General features: G+C 32.2%; 2 protein-coding genes across 2 annotated transcripts; one reads left to right on the top strand and one right to left on the bottom strand.

Annotated features, from left to right (window-relative positions):
* The first annotated feature begins 160 nt into the window (after positions 1-160).
* Positions 161-12073, top strand: LOC134681321 (cell division cycle protein 20 homolog). Its single transcript, XM_063540899.1, has 10 exons — positions 161-290; positions 2615-2872; positions 3706-3957; positions 4558-4689; positions 5449-5645; positions 6168-6262; positions 7843-8077; positions 8489-8614; positions 9116-9233; positions 10219-12073. The coding sequence occupies exons 2-10, from the start codon at positions 2641-2643 to the stop codon at positions 10407-10409; spliced, it is 1578 nt and encodes a 525-aa protein (XP_063396969.1). The 5' UTR covers positions 161-290; positions 2615-2640; the 3' UTR covers positions 10410-12073.
* A 5279-nt stretch (positions 12074-17352) lies between these two features.
* LOC134709384 (trafficking protein particle complex subunit 5-like) lies at positions 17353-24061 on the bottom strand. Its single transcript, XM_063569555.1, has 7 exons — positions 23939-24061; positions 22726-22814; positions 21735-21861; positions 19483-19540; positions 19139-19198; positions 17947-18011; positions 17353-17562 (listed from the first exon to the last, which is right to left on the bottom strand). The coding sequence occupies exons 1-7, from the start codon at positions 24002-24004 to the stop codon at positions 17464-17466; spliced, it is 564 nt and encodes a 187-aa protein (XP_063425625.1). The 5' UTR covers positions 24005-24061; the 3' UTR covers positions 17353-17463.
* Positions 24062-27439: the final 3378 nt, after the last annotated feature.

Here is a 27439-nt window from a genome sequence, read left to right as displayed (position 1 = left end):
TTTTTTTCTTAATTTGAATAAAAAGAATAATTAAACAATATATATTAACCGTAAGGTTTGAACCTAACATATCGGGACGAAATATTTCTTTTAGAACATTTCAAAATATTGTTTAGGAAAATGGACCAATGAAATATTGTATTACAAAATTGAACGGACCAATTACGAGGCGGTAAACTTTAAACACAAAAAGCTTGTCCAAACAAGAAAAACAAAACTGTCAACAGTAATCAAAACAACAATCAATATTCTGACTATTGAACAAACACTTTACAAACGGAAACAGAAAGGTAACGACAAATGAATTTTACATCGAAACGGTTTGAACAACATTTTAACACAAAAAACGTGTGAAATCCAATATATTTAAAAAAAAAAAGGGGGAGGGGTGTTTAAATCAGAACAGAAAATTTCCTTTTTTATGTACGTATATATACAATAAACATCTAGTTAAGTGATACGTATTATGCACTTGGGTTTGTAAAACACGAGATTGAAAGGGCTCAATTGTAATAGTAAAAGATGTAGCATTGAAGTGGTACTGTTGTTCTTTCATACATAGATGTACAGTCCTAGTCCAAATAATTATGACTCTGGCAAGGCTTTTTTTTTCTGGGACGCTTACGAGGTTGTAGGAAGGCGTCCCAGAAAATAAAATAGCTTAGCCAGGACTTAGGAATAACTTTTGAGCCTAACCTAAAGTTTGATAAACATATTACTAACTGTGTGAATAAAGCCCAGAGAGTCTTGGCATTAATCCGTATTTCCTTCGACTATTTGGAAAAAGATATGTTTATTATTTTATACAAGTCAATTATACGTCCTTTGTTGGAATACTCCACTACAGTGTGGTCACCATATTTGAAGAAAGATATAAGGAGAATTGAAAAGATCCAGCGTCGAGCTACCAAATTAGTGCCTAGTATAAAAATGTTAAGTTACGTTGAAAGATTGAGAGCCTTGGGCCTTCCAACACTTGAATACAGAAGAGATCGTTATGATATGATACAAGTTTATAAAGCTTTACATGGGATAGATGATATTAAATGGCAAAATATGTTTGAGTTATCTACAAATTCTACTAGAGGACATCCTTGGAAATTAAGTAAAAAGAGGTGTAATTCAACTCAGCGTCTCCATTCATTTTCTCAAAGGATCATTGATCAATGGAATAGTCTTTCAACCGTAACAGTTTGTGCAGAATCTGTCAATATTTTTAAAAATCATATTAATGATGAACATTGGAATAGGAAGAAGTTTAATCCTACATAATGGAATAGTCTTAATATTATATAGATTTCAACAGTAAAAGTTTGTGCAGAATCTGTCAATATTTAAAAAAATCATATTAATGATGAACATTTTGGAATGGGAAGAAGTTTAATCCTACATAATGGAATAGTCTTAATATTATATAGCTTTCAACAGTAAAAGTTTGTGCAGAATCTGTCAATATTTAAAAAAAAATCATATTAATGATGAACATTGGAATGGGAAGAAGTTAAATCCTACATAACATTTTAATATAAATGCAGCAGTTTATAAATGTATGCGACAAGTATTTAAAATATTGTGGAAACCATCGTACAACATGTATAGAAGTACAGAAAAATTATTCGTTCTATTTATGCGCACAGCTCACAGTTAAAATAAGTAATTTAATATCAAGTAAATTATGAGGCGGCAAAAGAAGTTTTCAACTTAATGATCGCCGCAATAATCCAGGTAGAATCCAGGTAGGTAGGTAGGTAGAAGTCAATCATTGATTTGGACTAAAAAATTATGTAGTCCGAGAGATATTTACTCTGACGTCCAACAGCTTTTTGCCAGACAAGCTGGGGTCGTGGTACATCAGAGCTTGTCCCATATCAAAAAGTGGATATTTGCCTGTCCAAAATGCATAGGCTGATATCTGGTGCCAACGGCCTTGTGAATCGGTAAATCAATTATGATATGAATGAGGTCTGTATCAGATCAGATATTATGTATGCCTGTTAGTGTAGTCTTCAATGAGTGACATTTAGACACATGACACATTAAATGTGTACTGAAGATAAAGAAAATTGTTTTGCTGTAAATTTAACCCTGTTGCTGCCAGTTGTTTTTCAGGGTTACATTTCATTTGCCAGAAAATACGACCACTCGACGTTTGTGACGTGACATGCAAAACAATGACGTCATTTGATATATGATGTCAGGCTGTATTGACCGTTACATTTGAGACATTGTACAAACTTGTTACACTTTTTATTTTTTTCATTCTTTTATTTTAATAAAGGTATAGCACTGGCAAGAAGCTTGCATAAATTAAAATATGGACATATGTGTCTCTCGGGCACAGTTTGTGTGGACACATGTGTTCCTCCAGCAGCACTGGTGTTGATGTACTCCAGGAATATAATTTGGATTTTGTGTGGAAATCTATGTTGAATGAAATTACTTTCAAAGTCACAACTGATTTTTTTAAGGGTAAATTTGGAACCAAATGTGAAATTCAAGAAAAAAATCCTCTCTTTTTTATCGTTTACAGGTGTTTATTTTCACTATTATATTACTTTTAAAGAACTTCATCAGTTAACTCTATTTCTGTTTAAGAATCATTTTTCTATTGTAGGCTGAAGAAAGATTTTGGATTGACCAATGTCACAGTTTAACTTTGAGAATGAATTGAATAGTGTCCTCAGAATGGATGCTCCAATGTCAAAAGGACCATCAATTCGATGGCAACGGAAAGAGGAATGTAATGCTTCAGTCAACAGCTCCCTGAACATCAGCACTGCTTCCAAAACACCAATGAAAAATGTAAACAGATCTGTAAATAATCCTAAAACACCATCAACTGGGTCTGGATCAAAAACACCTAAATCTCAAGGTATGCTACACTTATAGATTATCGTTAATCATCTCAACAAGATTGATGGCTTGAGCCAGAACTGCAAATGTGAGAAAAGCAATGGAGTTGAGATGACCAACGATTATCTTTTTATCGCTATTTTACCGATGACAACTTGTTAATTTCATTGACAAAGGGCATGTGCTACCTTTAGTTTCTAGTGATAATTTTTTCTTATCACTCTACATGTCTACTGTGTCGCTAAAGGAAATTAAATTATCAGTCCGTAAGATCAAAGGAAATTTTTGTTAAATAGTGATAATAGTATTTATTGTTAAAAACACACAAAGAAAATATTTATTTGTAAATATATGTATGTGTTATACAACTGTATAGTTCATACCAATCGATCGTGAAAAATACATGGAGGCTTTAGAATATATATCAATCCATAAATCTATTATTAAAAGTTTATATTACATTCTAGATATTTATATATATATATGCAGTAGTTTGTCCCTGTTGTTAAATGAAGTAGGATATCAGCCTTTCAATGAAATATGTTATCAGATTGAGATTGATTGAGTTATATTTTTAATTAACACACTGTATGTGAGTGTATGAAAAACTGATACAGAATGGAAAAAAACTTCTTGTCAAAAAAAAGAAATTCACAATTGACAGGGTTCTATTAAAAAATTAAAAAGCGCACTCTATTTTAAATACATTCTTTAAATGATAGGATAATTGAAATGCTAATCATGCAATACACAATTATAAACAGTTAAAAAAAAAGATTATAATTCAGATGGGGTTGATATCTTGTCATGCTGATCTACAATTAAATTGTATGTATACTTATTTGATTATAGGGAAATCCAAGACTCCAGCTAAAGCACCAAAGACTCCAAGTGGTGGAGATAGATTTATTCCTAACAGGAATGCTACACAGTTTGACCTTGGTCATTTCAAGATAATGAATGATGGGAAAGGAGAGAATCCAGAATTATTAAGTCCATCACAGAAAGAGTTCCAGAAAGTTATGAGTGAGAATTTAAATGGGGCTGACATAATGAGTAACAAGATCATTTCCTACAAAAACAAAGCTCCAAGTGCTCCAGAAGGTAGGTGACCAGTTATTTCTCAGATTTACTTTCTGATGTTCATCAGTGTTTTGGTATTTAGAATTGTCCTTTACCATGTTTACATAAAAATCAGAGGATGTGGTATGAGTGCCAATGAGACAACTCTCCATCCAAGTCACAATGTGCAAAAATTAAACCATTATATGTCAACACACAGCCTTTAAAAGTTGAACACAGATCCTTGGCTCAATTTGAACAGCAAACTATAAAGGTATAACTTCAAAAGGACCCCAAAATGAGTAATGAAAAACAATTTAAACAGGAAAACCAACGGCCTTATCTATATGAAAAACGATAAGCACTTGTGAACCTATCACCAAACAACAACCACTGAACAGGCTCCTGACTTGGACAAGTACATACAAACGGATGTTTTAATAATATAAGAAACAGTCTTTTTCTCAATAAATCACAAATAATTTATGAAGAAATTTATATGGTATTGATAAATATAGTGGTGGAGTGTTTAAGCTACAGATAATTTTTACAATTAAACTCTTATAAAGTATATATGTTTATATTAGATTATTGCACTCAATTTGTTTCATGATTTAATTAAAGTGGATGTTCATTTTTCAGGTTACCAGAACAACTTACGAGTGTTGTACAGCTCTTGTAAATCACCTGTAAGTACAGCCAAGAAGACAACACGAAACATACCACAGTTTCCAGAAAGGATTCTAGATGCTCCTGATATAGTTGATGACTACTGTAAGTTTATACATTAACATGTACTGTGTTTACCAAGTTTACAAAGTTTACTACTGTATACACCAAACTCTTTAAAAAATGTTATTCTCTGCCTACAATAGTAGCCACTGGTCCTGTGTTTTGTTTTAAAGTTGTGCACATTGTCATGAAACTTCATACACATGATCATCATGATTTTAATTTTGAAAACATAAATATGCAAGATGAGGACTTTGACCCAGATTTTGCAGTTCACTGAACATGGAAATGTAAAAGTATAAGTTGGACTTAGTGTCCTTTTGACACATATATACTTGTTTATTCATTACTCATTTATGGAGTTTGAAGAGTATTGAATTTATGAAGTCTTGGTATTGATATGTATGATATGAATCCTTAACCCTTTCCTCCATAATGACGCCTTTTGACGCCACCCCCTTTCCTCCATAATGACGCTTTTTGACGCCACCCCCTTTACTCCATAATGACGCCTGTGAAGTACCTCAGTTGAAACACTTTGACTACGAAATGTCTGCATCAGACTTAAAAAAGTTTGTATCCAATATGAAAAAGATATTCATGAGAATATCTGACTTGAATTTCATTGATGAAATATTCGTTTTTCACAATGCATTATAAATTTAAACCTGATGAATTTTTTTTATTAAAAAAATCCTATGCGAATCAAGTATCTCAGAAAAAAAAATCCATGGAGGAAAGGGTTAAACCTAAATGATAATTCTGTGAATTGACAATAATCCTCTTTTTCCCATATTTCAGACTTGAACTTATTAGATTGGTCAGTAACAAACCAACTAGCAGTGTGTCTTGGTGGCAGTGTGTATCTATGGAATGCTGAATCAGGAGATATAAATCAATTAATGCAGGTGGAAAGTCAAGAAGATTACATTGGTGCAGTGTCATGGGTCAAGGAGGGAAATTACTTGGCATTAGGAACTAGTAGTGGTGAAGTACAGGTATAACACGTTCAACTGATTGAATTCTATTTTCCCTTTAATAATATAAGTTTAGTAGAATTTGGGTTACTGATTGTTTACAAATTGTTGATGGTATATAAAAACACTACTCCTTTGACCATGGCAGAGATAATTTGTGAAAGTCTAGGGATCTTTTTATGGCTACAGGAATATATACCACTTCAATGATGCAAAACATGAATGCTTATTTTTCTACAAACATTAAAAAAGACCGGTTCCTACTGTTATTTGTTTAACAATAGTTAAGTTTATGTCGCACTCCTAAAAAGTCTTTCACACCCTGTACCATAAAAAAGTCCATGTCATTTTCAATTTGTATTAACTGTTTAGAAAATTATAGTGTATGATTTAAGTGTCTTTATAGGGTTCTCAAGCTGGTTCTAGTTATTTGCAAATACACCAGAGTGGATTTCTAAAACTGGGGATGCTGTTCTGTTTTATATATGACCATGACCAATCCATATATTATTTAATTTATTTTCACAATTCTTTTTGTTTCAGCTCTGGGATGTTACAGCAGGAAAAAGACTTAGAAATATGCCAGGCCATGCATCTAGAGTTGGTTCTCTTGCATGGAACTCATATATACTCAGCAGGTACAATATTTTATGGAAATAGTACATTGTTTTGCAGGGTTCACAGTAGCCAAATGATAGCTCAACCCATATTTGTCTCAGACTGTGATTACAAATAAACTACCCAGATGATTTCTTGAATATTGGAAGATCAGTAATATGTTTCAAATTTGTAAACAAATTTTCAGACCCTGGGTTAAGATATTATCTATCAGATTAAATATTTTGTTTGATGTAGTATACAATTAAGATGTGGACGCCAACACTTTAAACTTGATCACTATGAATTACTGAAAACAAAATTAATGTTGAAAGTTGGTATAAAGTTCTATACAAATATACATATATCTCCTCTTGTCATTGACATTATGAGAAAAATTGCTGAATAAAAATCCCTTGTCTACTAAATGATGAATCATAGTACAAAAAAAGTAAAATCGCTAAAAATCTTAACCCTGAGGAAAATTCAAAACGGAGAGGCCCTTATTAGTCCAGTCAAACTAAGTTTGAACCTTAAACCAATTGCAACAGAAAATGTTTTAGTTTTAATCTATAGCATTAACCCACAATTATACACAGAAAAAAGTCCCATGAAATCTAACTTGAGGAAAGCTCAAAATCTGCATTTATAATTTCTTATAGAAATTTTCATTTGAAAGGGAAATAACTCAGCAAAAGTTACGTTTTTTTTGGTCATTTTTTGGTTGATTCTCTAAAAATCATGTAAAATATGATACTTTGATGGGGTTATAAGTTCTTATTTTACTATGTTACACGGTATTCTGCTCATGAAATGTACAAATAGTATTGGTATTTTCATTTTTTTGCACATTTAAGAAATTTGCAAACTTGTGTTTTTATGACCATTAAAAAAAAAATGTGTGAATATTTGGTATTGTTTATATCAGTAAATTATAGTTTTTCAGCATCTACCTTGTTAAACCACAAAAAGAATAAAAGCTTAAGTAGTTTTATTCAATTTTAGATTCTTTTAAATACCTTGACATGGTAAAAAATCTCATAAATTATCAACTAATGAATTATGAAATCTAGGTTGTAGCGCGATAAAAGATATGAAAACACCTTTAGATTTTTTTGCTATACTCTGAAGACGGCTATAATATCAAGACTCAATTCATTCAGTTGAAAAGAAGAGTTGTAATTTTGTATCAATTTTTATTGATATTTCTGCCTTTTTGGCAGAGTTATCTCCCATATCAATGCTTATCTCCATAGGAATTATAAACTAAGTATTTTTTAGTGTCCCTCATGTTAGATTTTATGGGACTTTTTTCTGTGTATTTTGGGGGTATCATGCTAAAGATTAAAACTTAAAAATCTTCTGTTGCAAGTACTTCAAGGTTAGATTCAAATTTATGCTAGATTGACTGGACTATATCAAATGGTAGAATCAAAAGTTCAAACACATCAAATGAATGAAAACAACTGTCATATTTTTGACTGGGTACAGGCATTTTCATATGTAGAAAATGAGAAATTAAACCTGGGTTTATAGCTAGCTAAACCTCTCACTTGTTCGACAGTTGTATATAATTAAGTTTCACTGTTAAATTCATTGTTTATTTTTTTTCATTTTTCAGTGGATCTAGAAGTGGTAGCATTCATCATCATGATGTAAGAGTAGCCAATCACCATATAGGTACCCTCAATGGTCATACACAGGAAGTGTGTGGTCTGCAGTGGTCACCTGATGGTAGACATTTAGCCAGCGGTGGTAATGATAATGTACTCAACATCTGGCCAGCACATATTGGTAGTCTTGTGTCAGAGACTTCACCAATATATACATTTACACAGCATCAAGCTGCAGTCAAAGTAAGATTATTCTTCTTGTGTTATCTGAGAGCAAGGTTAAAGATGCTTCTGTTTTAAAAAACGTGAAATTATAAAATTACTTCAAATGTGTTGCCTAAGGTCTTGAAGTCATGAACACTTTGGTTTGGAACTCAGACTCGGAATCAAAATGGATTTGGTGTGTCGAGCACAAATTTTGTACTCTTGAGTACTAAGGGAAGTTATATGATGGAAAGCCCTAGCTTTTGTAAAGATAAAAAATATATTAAATATGCCATCCTATGGTAGTTTGTAAAAAAACAATCATAAACACCACTTTCACAATTTATTAATAACATTTGGATGAAAATTCTTTTGAAGAATAAAATAAAAGATATTGTATCATTAACCAGGTTAGTGTAATTCCTAAAGATTCTTTTGTTTTTTCAATAGGCTTTAGCATGGTGTCCATGGCAACCAAATCTTCTAGCAAGTGGAGGAGGCACAGCTGACAGACATATACGTTTCTGGAACTGTAGTACTGGTACATGTGCCCAAAGTGTAGACACTAAATCACAGGTAAAAATAACATTATGAAAGTAATTTTTTTTTCTTTTCTTATGTCATTTTATTATCTAGATCTATTGTGTCCTTTTTAAAACAATGATACACAGTATGGTATTTGAAAGGTATTATTAAAGATTTAAAGACTAAGAATACAAAATTTCCTTAAAGTTGTTAAACAGAAGTAACTAAAGACATCCAATGACAAGGTACCTGACTTGAGACTTAGAGGCAAATACAAATAATAACAGTTACTGGTATAGCAATACTAAGACACAATGTATCTGGAGTAACATATGATCCTGTGAAAAATGCATACATCTGCAGCTGTTTGTTGGAGTAGATTTCATACAGCTGTGTAGAGACACACGTCTCAAGTTAAATTGCACCAGATTCCAAAATGAAAGAAAAATATAAACATTTTTATTTCATTTTCAAATTATAAATAAATCTATTGTTTTTTTTTATGAAAATAACTAGATACAAAATATTTATATCTAATTTTCATATTAACAGGTCTGTGCTCTGCTGTGGTCAAAAGATTATAAAGAATTGATTTCTAGTCATGGGTTTGCTTTAAATCAGCTGACAATATGGAAGTATCCTTCACTAACTAAAGTATCAGAATTGACAGGTTTGTAGCTAACATGTTATTATCAGTATATGAAAATCCGCAAACATCAAGAATAAATCTATCTTGTTTTTAATTAACAATCTTTATAAAGAGGGTGGTAAAGGGGTGCCCTGAACACGAAAACACGTGAAATAAAAATCACAAAAACTTTGCACGGAAAATAAAAATCTGAAAAAACAAAACACGAGAAATACAATAGTAAATATTAATGGAAAAAGTAAAAATAATTTATTAATCAGCCGTTCTTGGAGATCATCTAGTCATTATATAATGGACATGATGACCTAGCAGTCACATTTTAGCGTAGGCTAGTTGCAACTGATTTGAAAGAAAAATATTATTCATAATAGTTAATTTGATAGCAATTTATTCTAGGGACACATAATTTAAAACAATCTCCGGACAGACTTTGAATTTAGTCCCGGTTTACTTTAATATCAAATGCGGGACAGGCACGAGAAATTAAGAGTACCAACACGAAACGGAAAATTAATTAAGTAGAACACGAGGCACACACGTCGAACCAAACACAAGAAAACGAGAAATAAAATGTCAAAACACGTGAAATAAAAAGGCGAAAATGTTGCACGAAAATAACCCTTTACCACCCTCTTATAAACAGTAAAGAGGAAACTATTTTGAACAGTTTCAATTTAACATATGATTTTCTTGTTTTGACATATTTTGTAATATTTATATTATAACACCTTTGAAGCATTAGGGTATCAAATAACCAGTCACATTCTGACAGAAATTGTCTCTCCTTTGAGAAATTAAGGGGAACACTTTCCAGGTGACATTTCAGGCTGCAAAATATATGAATAAAACAGTTTCATATACTTTGTAATTGTAAGTTTGCAATATAAAAATAAAGGTGCAAATTACATCATGTAAGAATTTTGTACCTGATTATTCAAAAGGAATTTTACATCATATTTTCGGTTTTGAAATTTGTGTTTATTTATTTATTTAATTTATAATTCAGGTCACACAGCTAGAGTATTACACATGGCAATGTCACCAGACGGGTCAACAGTTGTGTCAGCAGGTGCTGATGAAACTTTAAGGTTGTGGAAATGTTTTGCAGTTGATGACGATAAGAAGAAAAAACAACAACAGAAATCTTCATCAAAAGACAGTAGTAGAGTTTTATCAATGACATCAAAGATTAGATAATACTGATTTATTTAAAACACCATTTAATATCCAGCATTAAAATGTGCAAAACATAGACATATGTGACATCAAATTAAAGTTCTTGCCTCAGGGAATCATTAATATTCAAAGTAGATGTTTTGATTGGCATGTTATATACTTTGTTTAGAGGTTAACTGTATGCTAGTCATATGTTTGCTTTGTAGATTGGAAAATGCTCTCAGTTCAGATCATTAATCATGATTCATAATTAAATCATCTTGTAAACTCGCAATTGAATCTCTTGTAACTAGAGCTGATCATATTTTGATGGAATCAGTACTGTTTTAAATAATTATAATGTAAAGACCTAAATTATGAATTAAAAAATTAAATTGAACATTGTGAAAATAAGTAACAATTTAAAGGATCATGAAAAGGATCATGAAAAGGCAGTTGCTAAAATTATAAAAATTTTAAAAAAATGTCAAAGTTTTTTTTATAGCAGTTTATTATATTTAAAGGACCTATTTCCTTTACAAAGACATTATAGAAAACAGTTTAAACAGTGGTAATTGTTTTTATTCATTCTGCACCTGTTCAATGAGTTATTTTTCAGTTCCATATTACTTTCTACATGTTCTAAATGCATTTTATTAGTGCTGTATCTTTTATGTGTATTTTTAAGAATATCTTTTATGTGTATTTTTTAAGAATAATACATTATTATTTATTATATACTATATTTTTATATATCTCTCTCTTATGTTTATTTTATATTTTCTCTTCAAAGATCTTAATTCTATTTAAATTCAGTTTTATTTTTAAAGATGATCTTTAGATTAACTCTGAAATTTAAGTAATTTTTATGTTTTCCCAACAAAGATGTTTTAAAAATTCTGTTCTGACAACTACCTGTTAGTTTAATATAGAAGTATAAATTTGTTTTGATGTCTGAATGTTTGTTGTGTTATTGTGGACATTAAATCACAGTTTGTTTTGTTACACGAGTGATGAATGGGTTTGAAGGCATTGAATTAAAGTGGAATCTTTTACACTGAAAAATTTGACTGGATTTGTTGAATGAAAATTTATGAAGGGAAATCATGGTATGCTTGTTAATTTTGTTGTTTTTTGTTTTTTGTAAATTTTTTTATGTATTCTTTCTTTCTTTTAAGTAAACCATAAACCTATGTACCTTAGCTTAATAAAGGCACATAATACAGAAGCAGGTTTATATGATAATGCATCCAAATTTAACACTTATTGATTGTATGATTGCTCAAAACTTATATTGCATCCAACCTTCAATTTGGAAATAGAGTGAAAAAATCAGAAAATATGAAATTATCTAAAAAAATCGAAATGTAGAATTTTAAAAGTACTGAAAGTATTTTTTTCTTTTTATATTTTGGAGTTTGTGTATCAGTGTTGACTTTGTGTAATATTTTAAGAAAAAAAGCAAATTTGTGATTTCTTCTGTATTGTATGCCCTTGTCATGGTCGATTAAATGTGCAAGAGTTACTGATATATGAAGTGAGTGGTTGACAAAGTGTATTGCATGTGTATTTGCTTTTTTGTATGAACGGTAATAGGCAAGAATGTGGAATGAATCTTAACGCTTACATAAAGTAGTATGAATTTTTAGTTGCAATATTTTGTTATGATGTAAAACTTGTTATGAAATAAATGAAAATTTATAATAGACATTTGTTTTTTGTCGAGCCTGCAACTTTTGTTGCAGAAAGCTCGACATAGGGATAGTGATCCGGCGGCGGCGGCGGCTTTAGCTAACTTCTTAAAAGCTTTATATTTTAGGGGCTGGAAGACCTGGATGCTTCATACTTTGTATATAGATGCCTCATGTTACGAACTTTCCGTCAGTCACATGTCCAATGTCCTTGACCTCATTTTCATGGTTCATTGACCACTTGAAAAAAAAGTTCAGATTTTTTGTAATGTTGAATTCTCTCCTATTATAAGTAATAGGATTATTATATTTGGTATGTGCGTACCTTGCAAGGTCCTCATACCCGTCAGACAGTTTTCACTTGACCTAGACCTCATTTCATGGATCAGTGAACAAGGTTAAGTTTTGGTGGTCAAGTCCATATCTCAGATACTATAAGCAATAGGGCTAGTATATTCGGCGTATGGAAGGACTGTAAGGTGATCATGTCCAACTGGCAGGTGTCATCTGACCTTGACCTCATTCTCATGGTTCAGTGGTTATAGTTAAGTTTTTGTGTTTTGGTCTGTTTCTCTTATACTTTATGCAATAGCTCTACTATATTTGTTGTATGGAATGATTGTAAGGTGTATATGTCTAGCGGGCAGGTGTCATTTGACCTTGACCTCATTTTCATGGTTCAGTGGTTATAGTTAAGTTTTTGTGTTTTGGTCTATTTTTCTTATACTTTATGCAATAGGTCTACTATATTTGTTGTATGGAATGATTGTAAGGTGTATATGCCTAGGGGGCAGATGTCATTTGACCTTGACCTCATTTTAATGGTTCAGTGGTTATAGTTAAGTTTTTGAGTTTTGGTCTTTTTATCTAATATTATATGCCATAGGTCAACTATATTTGGTGTATGGAAATATTTTATGATCTATATGTCAGTCCCGCACGTTTTATTTGACCATGACCTTTATTTTTTATTTTTTTCACGGTTCAATGCACAGTGTTAAGTTTTTGTGTTTTGGTATATTTTTCTTAAACTATAAGTAATAGGTCAACTTTATTTAATGTGTGAAAGCATTGTTAGCTGTTCATGTCTGCCTGGCATGGTACATCTGACCTTGACCTCATTTTCATGGTTCATTGGTCTTTGTTTATCTATCTTGGTTAATGTTAAGTTTATGTGACAGTTGTAATATAGCTTTATACTTAGGACTATCAACATAATATCAATGATTAGTAAAGAAGGCGAGACATTTCAGTGTGTGCACTCTTGTTTATCCTTAGTTAATAATGAGATGCATTCAGTAGAATGGCAGAGTAACAACCAAATAAGTGTTACAATTTTTTTTAAGAATTCAGTTCTATTTCTGTTGTATTAGGAACTATATTGGAAAGGTTTGTAGTGATTTCAATATTAAACCAGGTGCTCCGCAGGGCACAGCTTTATACGACCACAGAGGTCGAACCCTGAACATTTGGGTCAAGTATGGACAAGTATGATACAGCTCTGAATTTGGATTGTGATTAAATAGTTGACACAACAAAAGTTTCTGACACATTATGAATGTGGTCTAATGAACCTATAAAAAACAATTCAATACACTATGCTGCTGAATTTAAATCCCCTCAAAAAGAGTTTGCAACAATAACTACTCAATTAAATACATCATAAATAATAAAATAAATTGTTATTCTTCCTTACACTGCTTTTAAATTGTCTAAATTGTGCTTTAAACAGAAAAAAGCCTTGTTTTCCCCCTTTTTTGCTCTAATTGCTAAATGATTTGAGCCATAACCCCTATAACCATCCCTTTGAAGTATGGAAACTTGTGGTTTAATTTCAGAGAGATTCATACACTTAAACACAAGTTATTGACTGAAAACTACAAAAATGCTTATTTTGGCCCCTAATTTCTAAACTTTTGGGACCATAACCCTCTAAATCAATTCAAACCTTCTACCTGTGGTAATAAACATTGTGGTACAATTTCCGAGCAATTGAAATACTTCTACACATGTTGATACCATGAAAGTAGATTCTTTTGGGCTCCTAATTTCAAAACAGTTTTAACAATCATCCCCAACCTTCCTTTTGTGGTATTGAACCTTCTTATAAAATTTCAAAGAGTTCCATTCACTTAAACTAAAGATATAGTTTGGATGATGCAGAAGACAACATCACACCATTATACAATCACAAAAAATATTTTGCAGTCATATATAAAACCTTCACAGGATATTAATTTGATTGTTTCAAGTATTCTAATTTAAGAAACATTTCAAGAGCTAACTGGTTAATCAATTTTCTTTTTTTTATTACCTGTTGAAAGAGGACAATTGATACTTTAAGCCTAGACCTCATTTTATGGACCAGTGAACAAGGTTAGGTTTTGTAGACAATTCCATTTCTCAGAACTATTAGCAATAGGTATACAATGTACAATATTTGCTGTAAGGAATGATTGATTTTTGAGGTATACATGTCTTACCTTTAGTTTACCTCATTTTCATGGTTAAGTTAAGTTTTTGTGTTTTGATCTTGGTTTTTTTAGCTTACCTGGCCTGAAAGGCCAAATGAACTCATCATAGACTCAATGTAAAGATTTTATTTGATGGTCTGCCTTAGCAATAGTTAGTTCTACTTAGTGCATGAAATGATTGTATTAAGGTGTATATGTCTGTCTGGAAATTATCATCTGACATTTACCTCATTTTCATGGTTCATTGGTCAATCGTAATTAATGTGAAGTTTTTTATTATTTGATACTATGTGCAATAGGCCAACTATATTTAAAGCATATTCGGCGTGTGGAATGATTGCAAGGTGTACATGTTTTTAGCTCACTTGGCCTTTTGGCTTTTCTCATCACTTGGCAACCGTCGTCGTTAACTTTTACAAAAATCTTCTCCTCTGAAACTACTGGGCCAAATTAAACCAAACTTGGCCACAATCATCATTGGGGTATCTAGTTTAAAAAATGTGTGGTGTGACCCGGCCAACCAACCAAGATGGCCACCATGGTTAAAAATAGAACATAGGGGGCAAAATGCAGTTTTTGGCTTAAAACTCGAAAACCAAAGCATTTAGAACAAATCTGACATGTGGTTATATTGTTTATCACGTCAAGATCTATCTGCGCTGAAACTTTCAGATGAATCGGACAACCCGTTGTTGGGTTGCTGCCCCTGAATTGGTAATTTTAGGGAAATTTGCTGTTTTTGGTTATTATCTTGAATATTATATTGCAATCCGCTATTTTACTATACAGATAAAGCTATATCAATGACCCCAACTAACCTATAAGCCCCATTGTATTTCATCAACAACGTCACGTCACGACCATGACAACGTTTAGTATCAATGGTCAAACTTTTATGAATTTAAACTTTTATGTCTTCAAATTGGTTATTTATATACCATGGTTATCAAATGTTCATTTTCCCTTTCTAATTCCTTAATATGTCAATGTTTTTACCGCCTGGACTACGCTCATAGGGAAATAACCCAAAATGGTACCCCAAGAGGAAAATTCCAAACACTTTTTTTAACAATTTTTGTTACATAGTTTTTTCATTTTTAAATATTTTTTTTTCGATTTCAGTATGAAGACAATATACGTATAGTGTCTTGAAATATGAAATTTATCTGTATTCAGCACGAAACAGGAAAATGCTCTGTAGAACCTCGCATTTTCCCGTTTCTAAACCTCATACAAATAAATTTCATATTTCAAGACACTATTCGTATATTTTCCCCAAAATATAGCAGTTTTACAAAATTGTTAAAATGTAAACTTTTAGTTATTTATTGTACAGTAGAATGCTTCTGCTACATAGATATGGGCTGTTTTTGACAATACAATGCTCATACATGACGTACTACCACCATTAAGTCATGCTAAATTACTGAAATCTTCACAATTCTAGTAGTTAAGTGAAATTTTAGACGGTTTTCATGTGAAACGAAAGTGGCCGCATTCGTGTTCATCCAAAATATTTAAATGTAAGTTGTAATTTATAATACATAACAAATGTAAAGATTGAGGATGAACACAGATGCAGCCACTTTCATTTTTGACGAAAACCATCTGAAAAGTGACATTTTAGTCATATTTGGTAGATTTTTCATATTTGAGCTTGAATCAGGTCGTTTTTAATGACAAAATCTGTTAAAATCTTTCACACAAACTAATTGATTCAATTGAAATAGACACTTAAGTGTTTAAAAAGTGGTCAAAATCTTTCTTCAGATGAACTTGAAATTTGAGGCCAAAATCAGTCCTTACCGGACCTACTCCTTTGTAAATTTTTACTAACATTTTCTACTGAAACTACTTGACCAAGTTCATTATAGATAGAAATAATTGTAAGCAGCAAGAATGTTCAGTAAAGTAAGATGTACAAACACATCACCATCACCAAAACACAATTTTGTCATGAATCCATCTGCATCCTTTGTTTAATATTCACATAGACCAAGGTGAGCGACACAGGCTCTTTAGAGCCTCTAGTTATATCTTGGTGTACCTTACCTTGACCTCCTTCTCTTGGATCTTGTTAAGTTTATGTGATAGTTGTAGTAAAGTTTTATATTCAGGACTAGCGACATGATCAAAATAAAATCAATGGTTACCAGTAGTAAAGAAGGGGAGACATTTCAGCGTGTGTAATCTTGTTTTTAAAATATAACTACAATATGTATTTGAGTTGTAGCTGCTAACAGATTCTTAGACCTTATATATCTTTTTGAAAACATTCATTTATTTCAGGAGCTACTATTTAGAACAATTTGATTAACTTTCATATATGGATAACTATATTTCAACCATGTCTGTTTCTTTTGTAACAGGATTTTATTCATAGTGAACATGTCCTCAAAGGGGTTCTCATTGGGGGGTGCGGATCCCGGATCCCGCTTACTGTTTTGTCAGATTCCTGTATCCCGCTTACACTATGTACATAAGCAATTCTCATTTTTTTGTCATTTCCCGGGTACCACAAGACCTCATTTCCCGTTTTCACGACACAATAATTTGACTTTCACGTTTCATGCTGACGAAAAATAGGCAATCCCCCTGTCACGCTTAGACCCCAATGAGACCCACCTCAAATATCTCAATGATTTGGACCATATCTCGATCCATAAGATTTATATCTGTTTTTGTTTTCTGTCAATTGTGCTCCTTTTAATAAAAATATCGGTAGACATAAAACACAAATGTCCCAATTTATTCCAGCTTTTTAAGACTTATTCTAACCATCACATTTCTATGGTGTATATCTTATAATAACTACAAACATTTCACATTTACGAATTTTGAATTTATTCAAAGGAATACATGTAATAATTATAAAATAAAAATAATGTCATAGAGCATTGTTCACAAAAATAAATGTCAGTGGTTCGTCAATTATCTGCCTTCTACCATTTTATCTCTTGCTATAACTGATTCATCAAATTCTATCATAAATGTTGTTCCTTTATGCCAATGAGCTGTCACTTTACAAGGCTGTTAAAAGAAAAGAATAAAATTTCATAAATAAAAGGCATAAACAACCAATTATATATGTGCACTGAAGAAACAAGTGAAACTGTGAGCTTCTGCTCACTGATGATAACTAACTAAAATACTTGATGGTAAACAGGAAGTTGTTAAGTACATGTAGTACTTAGTGAGATTATGACTTTAATCTATTGTACAGACACCTGTCTTTATTGAGTAGTTCCTGAGAAAAATGTGATGAAATTTTCAACTTGGATGTCATGTGAAAATGATTCCCCTACCAATTTGGTGCACCAGATTCATATTTCCACAGTAAAAGTCTCTTTAAGTGCAGCTGGGTGATTGACAATATAAAAACAGTTTACAATAAGAGAAATTAACATCACTTACAAAATTAGCTCCATTTAGAACAGCCTCTATAATACCTGCTGTAAATGCTGCACAATTTAATTTTGCTGAAATCAAAACATATGAGAGAAATTACAATAATGTGTATCATACTCTACAACAGTGATGTCATCTTTTAGCATTGTATACATGTCCAAGAATCAATGAATAACATGAATACAGAGAACTTTTATGTTTTAATTTTTTTTTAAAGCATTTCCATTATTAAAACTATACTCCAAGACTTAGTGAGATTATGAGTTTAATCTATTGTACAGACACCTGTGTTTATTGTTGGATTGCTTTTTATATTGATGGGTTTCTGTCTCATAGATGTTTACCCATCTTCGCTAGCCAAGGGTTACGATCCACTTTCGTTCTCTTCACCCTTGGCGGATTGAGATAAAATTTCGGAGACACAAGATAAGGATTTTTATTGGTTGCAGTCGGAACTCGCTGCATCCAATCAAAAAGCGCATAAAACATGATCACGTATAAATGTAGAACGTGTTTTTAAACAATTGCCACGTGTTTATTGTGCAACAAGTCTTTAAATTCTTTAAACATACGACTATATTTAGTGACAACTTGAATGTTTTTAATCAATTAATAGAAGATCCTGTGTATGTTTCATGCACAAATGCATGAATGTTGATGTATATTTTCGTTTCGGGCTTTATCAAGTGTGTAGAATCTAGACGCTACCGTATTTTAACCTCCAAATTGAAGAGTTCAAGTGCTACCATTGGTCAAGAATAATGTATTTGGAATGGGCGTGACTTTAATCTTCCGATAGATGGCGCAACATTGTTTTCACAAATGTTTGCTTAATCTGCCAAGGGTGAAGAGAACGAAAGTGGATCGTAACCCTTGGCTAGCGAAGATGTGTTTACCCAGCTTCTTTCATTTATACAAAATACACTTTGATTAAAAAAAATCAAAGTGAGGTATAAAACTCTGAAATATTTAAATGTATTAATGAAACAGGACATAACAAGGTATGCATTGTTTTTATGTGTTTAGTATTATCCAAATGGATAAACGTGGAGACTTAGTTTATATGAGACTATTCAGGTCATGAAATCTCTTCAGCATAGACTAAAGATGCAATGCTCTACGTCAAATAATGTACTTGTACATATAAAATTGTCTGTTACATGTACTAACTTTTCTTATTTTGGTACACTTCTCTTACCTTTATCTTTTGGTACTGATATAAATTTGTTGACTAGATGTTCGGTTTCAATTATATAATCTAATATATAGGTTAAGGTCAATAACATGAAAATTATACTATTGTATATAAAAATTAAAAACACGGAAAACTTATCCATTATTCTGACTTTTCATTTCTATAGTACTATCCAAATATTTCATAAACTTTCAAGAGTCACTTTAATCAATTGCATTTAGAATACTAATTTACATGTGGACAAAAATAATATAATAAATTTCACCAGTTTTGCTTTATGTATTTCAGCATTTTTGTATTATTAAAATGCTTCTCTGGAGTTGATAAATGAATATTAGAAAGGATACATGTTCTTTCATCATCGTTAGAATGTTCTAATCTGTCTGCTTCTTTTCCATATAAAGTCTACAAGAAAAATAAATATGTGTATCCAAATATTTGTATTTGCTTATTCTAATGTTTCAGAAGCTTGTGTTGTTTTAGGACAAGAGAATCTTTAAAGGGTTTCTAAACATTGCCGAGTAAAAAGGCTAACTTAACTACTGTGGGTTTATTAATTTTTATTATGGGTAACATTACTAACAATATGCCTTTCTACAAAATTGACCTTCAAGCTTATAGAAAATTTGCCCAATTTGAATATTTAAATTTGTGGTTCACCTGCACCCAAGAAATCCATTAAAAATATTAAATTATAAAGAACCTTAGTGAGCACACTCACATACCCCACGTCCCCACATTGTCATTGGAGAAATTAAATAAGTGTAAGAAAAAAAAATTGTATAAGAAAAATTAATTTCCTGCCAATATGCATATCTTAATAGTATGTCCTTATTATCTACAAAATTTCATGAAATTCTGTTGTGTGGTTTCAGAGGAGTTGAGATGACAAACTGTTGCAGAAGTACATTGAAACAAATAAGTTCAAAGGGGCGTAACTCCTAGAAAAAAATTTGAATCGCAATTTCCCTTCAATATGCACAACTACATAGTATGTCCTTATTATCTAAAAAGGTTACTTGAAATTCTGTTGTGTGGTTAGAGAGGAGTTGTGATGACAAACTGTTGCAGTGGTACATTTAAGCAAATAAGTTCAAAGGGGCATATATATAACTCCTAGAAAAAAAATTGAATCGCAATTTCCCGTCCATATGCACAACTACATAGTATTTCCTTATTATCTGAAAAGGTTTTGTGAAATTATGTTGTGTGGTTTGAGAGAAGTTGCGATGACAAACTGCTGCAGTAGTACATTAAAGCAAATAAGTTCAAAGGGGCGTAACTCCTAGAAAAAAAATTGAATCGCAATTTCCCTTCAATATGCACAACTACATAGTATGTCCTTATTATCTAAAAAGGTTACTTGAAATTCTGTTGTGTGGCTAGAGAGGAGTTGTGATGACAAACTGTTGCAGTAGTACATTTAAGCAAATAAGTTCAAAGAGGCGTAACTCCTAGAAAAAAAATTGAATCGCAATTTCCCGTCCATATGCACAACTACATAGTATGTCCTTATTATCTGAAAAGGTTTTGTGAAATTCTGTTGTGTGGTTTGAGAGAAGTTGCGATGACAAACTGCTGCAGTAGTACATTAAAGCAAATAAGTTCAAAGGGGCGGAACTCCTAGAAAAAAAATTGAATCGCAATTTCCCGTCGATATGCACAACTACATAGTATGTCCTTATTATCTGAAAAGGTTTCGTGAAATTCTGTTGTGTGGTTTGAGAGGAGTTGCAATGACAAACTGTTGCAGAAGTACATTAAAGTAAATAAGTTCAAAGGGGCGTAACTCCTAGAAAAAAAATTTAATCGCAATTTCCCATGGATATGCACAACTACATAGTATGTCCTTATTATCTGAAAAGGTTTCGTGAAATTCTGTTGTGTGGTTTGAGAGGAGTTGCGATGACAAACTGTTGCAGAAGTACATTAAAGTAAATAAGTTCAAAGGGGCGTAACTCCTAGAAAAAAAATTTAATCGCAATTTCCCGTCGATATGCACAACTACATAGTATGTCCTTATTATCTGAAAAGGTTTCGTGAAATTCTGTTGTGTGGTTTGAGAGGAGTTGCAATGACAAACTGTTGCAGAAGTACATTAAAGTAAATAAGTTCAAAGGGGCGTAACTCCTAGAAAAAAAATTTAATCGCAATTTCCCGTCGATATGCACAACTACATAGTATGTTCTTATTATCTGAAAAGGTTTCTTGAAATTCTGTTGTGTGGTTTGAGAGGAGTTGCGATGACAAGAAACAGGACTGACGGACAGGTCAAAAACATTATACCCTCCGCAACTCGTTGCGTGGGGTATAATGAATTCACAGTATGCATTCATGTAATGTTGATCCTTCATTCGGCCAGAGTATTTTTTTTTCTTCTGTAGATTAAATAACTTCAAACGATTTTTCGGTTAAATGTTCTTTTTAGAAGCCAATGAAAGGTTTACAGTACTAGTACACCATATATATTTTAATAATCTCTGGTAAAAAAAATAAAACTGAGTCTGTGAGTGACAAAAGTGGCAAATATGACCGTTTTGGACATTTGATACTGATGACCTGTTTTACGTCTATTTTGAAGCTATAAATAGATATATACCTTCCAAAAATTAGTCTTGATAAACAGTAACATTTTAAGTAGCTTTGTTTCTCTCTTATATCCTTGTTCTCTAACAAACAGCAAGTCTAATAAATGTGAACCCACATGTTGTCCCATCTCAGACAGCCTGAAATGAAAGATATACCCGTTCAAAAAAAAATCCTTATATTAATAGACCACTTTCTAGTTCATATGTCACCGGCAAAAACTTGTCAATTATGCAGGCCTTGATGACGTCATTTACCAGATAGAGGAAGTCGCTTGTATCCCTGCACTAGTTACATTCATCAAGCATTTTAGTGATTGCCATTGTGCAGGATAAACTAGAAATAATGGTTGCTCTGTAGGTACTTACTGACAATTCCCTAATGACAGCAGTGTTGATTGTCAATTTTGAGAATTCAATTTGCTGAATAATTCGTGCAATATAGAATTATAGTTTTCCAACCACTTGCTCAACATTGGAATGGAAGTGACAATGTCCCTAAACGTACAAATGTCGTTCACTAAAACTAGAGTTTTTGACTGAAATGCATCGAACTCGAAAGTCTATTGTCAATTAGGGATATGCAAAAAAGATTTGCAAAGCACCTGTCACCCTCAGTTGTCACTACATTCATGTATCATATATCACAATAATATTTGCCAAATGGATCGATTACACATTTTGTACTCTCACCCTACTTGCTGTTAACAAGTAAGCTACATGTATGATACGAGTTTCCTCTATTGATTTCAGATACACACAACTTTTTCACATACATGTAGCAAAGACATTAACTCTGTAATGATAAAAAAGTCCTTTGACCTGTTTCGATCATACAAGAATGATTTTTCAGTTTGTAGGTTGGAACATGTACAATGTAGGTAGAAGTTTAACAACATATCTGTGAGTTTTGTTTTGACTGGGGTAATGTTTGTGTCAAAACCTTTATACTTGTGACATTAGTACAAAATCTGCTATTTCTAAAAAGTTTAAGTAAAATCTTACTTTGTTTGGAGCTCTGATACACTGTATACTCTATTCTGGCAATACTGCACCATTTCAGAAAATAATAAAGCAAAAGTTGCAATATTAACCTACAACATAGAAATAGCTTTCGTTATCCGCTGCCTCCTTGCTAAAATAAAAGCTTCTTCATTTTTATTTTTATTTCTACCGGGGTTAAACTTTGTGTCGGGATTGTAGTTGCAAGTACAGACACCGCCAGACACGACAATCAGGAAAGACTAAAGACTATCCGAAATTCAATTTCAGGATTTTTTTTAAAAAAAATTTTTGTGAAAAACATGTGCAAGCAAATGATTTTTTGCGTAAAGGCAGCTACGCGCCTGTGACTGATCTCGTTGGTTGAACATTTGGCATATTTGATTTTGCCAAAAAGTGATTCATGAGTGTGTCTAGTAACACATATATTTTAATGTCTTCAATATAATATTTATTATGTTTGAAGTTGGTTACCCTTTCTGAACTAACCCTCCAGAGTTTATGTAGGTACACTGTACATGTAGGTGACGATGTTGCTTGAATTTCATCTTATAATAGATATAGGAAGATGTGGTGTGAGTGCCAACTCTCCATCCAAATAACAATTTAAAAAGTAAACCATTATAGGTTAAAGTACGGCCTTCAACACGGAGCCTTGGCTCACACCGAACAACAAGCTATAAAGGGCCCCAAAATTACTAGTGTAAAACCATTCAAACGGGAAAACCAACGGTCTAATCTATATAAACAAAATGAGAAACATGTATATATTACATAAACATACGACAACTACTGTACATCAGATTCCTGACTTAAGACAGGTGCAAACATTTGCAGCGGGATTAAACGTTTTAATGGATCCAAACCTTCCCCCTTTTTCTGAAACAATAGCATAACATCACAACATAGAAAAACATACGATAAAATATCAATTGGCAGACTTAACTCAATCAAAAAACGTATGATTACACAATGAACGAATAAATTTGATCTGCGATATCTGAATACAAATGCACAGTTAACTAAATATTAGAGACAAACATTCATGACCAAAAAGCTAACAAACAAATTCAAACACACTGAGGAATATTTAACCAATCAATGTTCACTTTTTAATGACTAATGGTTCTGACACACACATGTAAAAAATAGAATAGTCAACATTTGTATACTGTACTTTTCCTCACAAAGTTTATAACATTTATTCTCTTTTTACCTCTGCTTTTCCTTTACTTAAAGGTTTGTCAAGTGGACTGGGTTTCTGTTTTGTTATCGACGCCATGTTTAAATTAACTCTCTTAGATTTCCGGTTTCAACTTTTGACACAGTGGCGGGAAATACAAACCGAACACGTGTAATCAATTATCATCAATGTGTAAGTAATAATTACATTATATGCTTGTTTCATTTATTTATGATACCTAATTTTGATTGGCTATCAGAATCAACAATCTTGCGGAATTCTGAATTAACATTTATGTAAAAAAAAAATGAAATGTAAATGTAAATGAAGGGAACTCTGAGGCAGGGAACAGTAGACTGAGTAGTATACCCCTGTTCAAAAGTCAAAACATACAAATCCATGTTAAATACACAACACTACTTTATATATTTATATATAAAGAAATGAGGGGGTCAGAAATGCATTACGAAAAAGGTCAAATCACTAAAATACTAAACTCCGAGAAAAAATCAAAATGGAAAGTCCCTAATCAATGGCAAACTCAAAAGTTCAAACACATCAAACAAATGGATAACAATTAACTGTCATCAGGGACTTTCTTAGTCCAAATAATTATGACGTCTTGAAAGGCTTTTATAATTTTTTTCTTTGACGCCTTACATCGACGTCGGTGTTGTAGCTAGCAAAGCTTGTCACTTGTACAATTGTTATCTCGTACCAGATGAGAAGTATTAGAGTAGACGTTTTGAAAGAAAATAAAGAAATTTTGTAATGGAATCAACTGTACATCGGGGATCATTTGATCAGTTAATATAAAAAGGAGATGTGTTATGATTGCCAATGAGACAACTCTCCACAAAGACTAAATAACACAGACATTAACAACTATAGGTAACTGTACGGCCTTCAACAATGAACAAAGCGCATACCGCAAAGTCAGCAATAAAAGGCCCCGAAAAGACAATTGCAAATAGTTATCAAAGGTACCAGGATTATAATTTAGTACGCCAGACGCGCTTTTCGTCTACATAAGACTCATCAGTGACGCTCATATCAAAATTTTATAAAGCCAAACAATTTGAAAGATGAAGAGCCTGGGAAAAACAATTTAAACGAGAAAATTATAGTATGAGACCAACTTTGTCAAATTACCTTTATCATCAGGTAAGATTCAAGAACCAAGGGCGGAAATCACCCGGGAAGAAGAACTTAATGGGGTTTACATATTTTTAAGGAGTAATAGAAATCAGTAAAACAAAAACATTGAACATCATACAAAACCAGAAGTAATGATTGGTTTAACTGACTGGATAATGGGATATCAATTATGCAAATTTAACTATTCAAAATCGGCATAAGAATGATTGGTTGTAAATAAATAAATGTGACGACTGTTTAATGAGTATAGCTTTGTGACAATTCATTTATTGAACAAATGGTTCTATTGGGCACAGTCGAAACATATGTCTAAATTATAAAGGTCAATCGTAATCTGTCTTAGGAGTTAAGTAAGATTGTTTGGATTGATTCGTTTGTAAGGGGTATATGAAAGGTTATTTTCTGACGTAGTCGGTATAGTTTCGGCTTGCGCACTTTGTTAAGGACGCTTAACAATGGCAACAGAATACGCATGCTCGAAAATTCCTTCTGTGATTGGACTAAATGCTGTCATGGTTGGTGATTTGGTTGTGTTTGAAAAAACGTCTCGAAAATTATATCGTGATGGAAAGCAAGTGAAAAACTATAAATATTTGAACTAGATCTTACAAAGATTTATATTTTTATTAAAATAATTGTTCTCCAATATTTCTTTGCATCCATGACAGCTGTTTATTCGGAACAATTATATAATTTTTAATGTAAACTTTGTTGTACGAACGTACATGACTTTTAGAACGCACCTACGCATGTGAGATTTCCGCGGGGGTTTTGGTGAATGTAAACAGAAAGATACTACTTATACTGCCAAAAGTTTCTAGTTTTGTTAACCATGAATTAAGTTTAATGTAAACAGTAGTAAATCTATATTTCTTTCTTGTTATTTGCACTGGATTTCTTGACAAATAAATTTTTTATGTGTCATCACAATATTCATATATATTATTGCCTTAATATAACGTACCAGACTTAGTAACGAATTTCTTGTAGTTACATTCAGATGGAGATTTTATTAAAGAGGTCCTGCATAATTAAGTCATTATGCTTCTGAAGGTTATCGAAATGATAGTTTTAAACATATACTCAAATTTAAATACGTCGGATATCTTTTTTAAAGATAGTTCTTGTTAAAAACATTTTTTCAATTGTACTATGGTGATAAAATCATCAAATTGAGTAAATTGAACATAAATAAATCATCAGTAGTATACCGGTGTTCAATACTAGTCAGAAATTGATTAAGCAAAACATAACAAAACAGAAGAAAACACATCAACTATTTTATAAGAGGAAAACAACAGAACAACAGAAACACTGATCAGCAAAATACAAGCGCCACCATGATAGAAACTTTACAGGTACACATGCTTTCTTCGTATTACGTACATGAATGAGCAGATAAAGTTTGTCAATATGAGATACACATTGGTTCGTTTGAACAAATTTTAAGCCTTTTGCAAACAAGAAAAATAAGTTATTTGTATTAAAAAGAATTTCAATTGTTTGAATAATATCAACTGATTCGATTGATTTGAACTGTGACATAAGCATATCTAGGCAAACCTAACGAAAAGTTTGATTGACTTGACAAGTTTAAACTTTATGATAACAAGTCATAATGATTGATGGGTTTAGATGACTTGATAACTTTAAACTTGGTCATATAACAAGTTAGAAGGATTTATTGGTTTAGCTAACTGAACAGGAGTAGTTCTATGGTGCTATGAACTAGTATTATATTTCTTTTTTAATTAATGATTTTTTGGTTAGTTTGATTTGATAGTAATTTTTGGGGAAACACTGTTCTTTTGAAATCAATTAAACCAATTGGGTCAATACACGATATTCCAATCTCGGTGGTATGAATGAACTACCCTGGTTGACTTGTGGTCATTGGGGAAAAAAACGCGTCATGTGACATTGTGACGTGAAGATGTTTGCTCTGTGATGTCAAATGTTCATGAAACAAAGCTCCAATTGGAAAATAAGGTATTCGACAAGCTGAACTCTATAATATCCAGGAATACATAACAAAATTGAGGATGGAAATGGGGAATGTGTCAAAGAGACAACAACCCGACCATAGAATAGACAACAGCAGAAGGTCACCAATAGGTCTACACAATGTAGCGAGGAATTCCCTCACCCGGAGGCGTCCTACAGCTGGCCCTTACACAAATATATATACTAGTTCAGTGACAATGAACGCCATACTAAACTCCAAATTATACATTAGAAACTAAAATTAAAAATAATAGAAGACTAAAAAAGGCCAAAGGCTCCTGACTTGGGACAAAAATCGGCGGGGTTAAACAGGTTTTGAGATCTCAACCCTCACCCTATATCTCTAGCCAATGTAGAAAAGTAAACGCACAC

The sequence above is a fragment of the Mytilus trossulus genome, chromosome 1 (assembly GCF_036588685.1).
Source record: "Mytilus trossulus isolate FHL-02 chromosome 1, PNRI_Mtr1.1.1.hap1, whole genome shotgun sequence".
Taxonomy (NCBI): domain Eukaryota; kingdom Metazoa; phylum Mollusca; class Bivalvia; order Mytilida; family Mytilidae; genus Mytilus; species Mytilus trossulus.
This window is presented reverse-complemented; position numbering and strand designations above follow the sequence as displayed.

Excerpts from the sequence above, each read along its gene's own strand:
- LOC134681321 (XM_063540899.1), top strand. The coding sequence starts at position 2,641 with ATGTCACAGTTTAACTTTGAGAATGAATTGAATAGTGTCCTCAGAATG. Across the intron at positions 2,873-3,705 it reads AAAAACACCTAAATCTCAAG|GGAAATCCAAGACTCCAGCT; the intron begins GTATGCTACACT and ends ATTTGATTATAG. Across the intron at positions 4,690-5,448 it reads TGATATAGTTGATGACTACT|ACTTGAACTTATTAGATTGG; the intron begins GTAAGTTTATAC and ends CCCATATTTCAG.
- LOC134709384 (XM_063569555.1), bottom strand. The coding sequence starts at position 24,004 with ATGGCGTCGATAACAAAACAGAAACCCAGTCCACTTGACAAACCTTTA. Across the intron at positions 22,815-23,938 it reads TAAGTAAAGGAAAAGCAGAG|GTTAATATTGCAACTTTTGC; the intron begins GTAAAAAGAGAA and ends TCTATGTTGTAG. Across the intron at positions 21,862-22,725 it reads GTATCAGAGCTCCAAACAAA|GCTGTCTGAGATGGGACAAC; the intron begins GTAAGATTTTAC and ends CTTTCATTTCAG.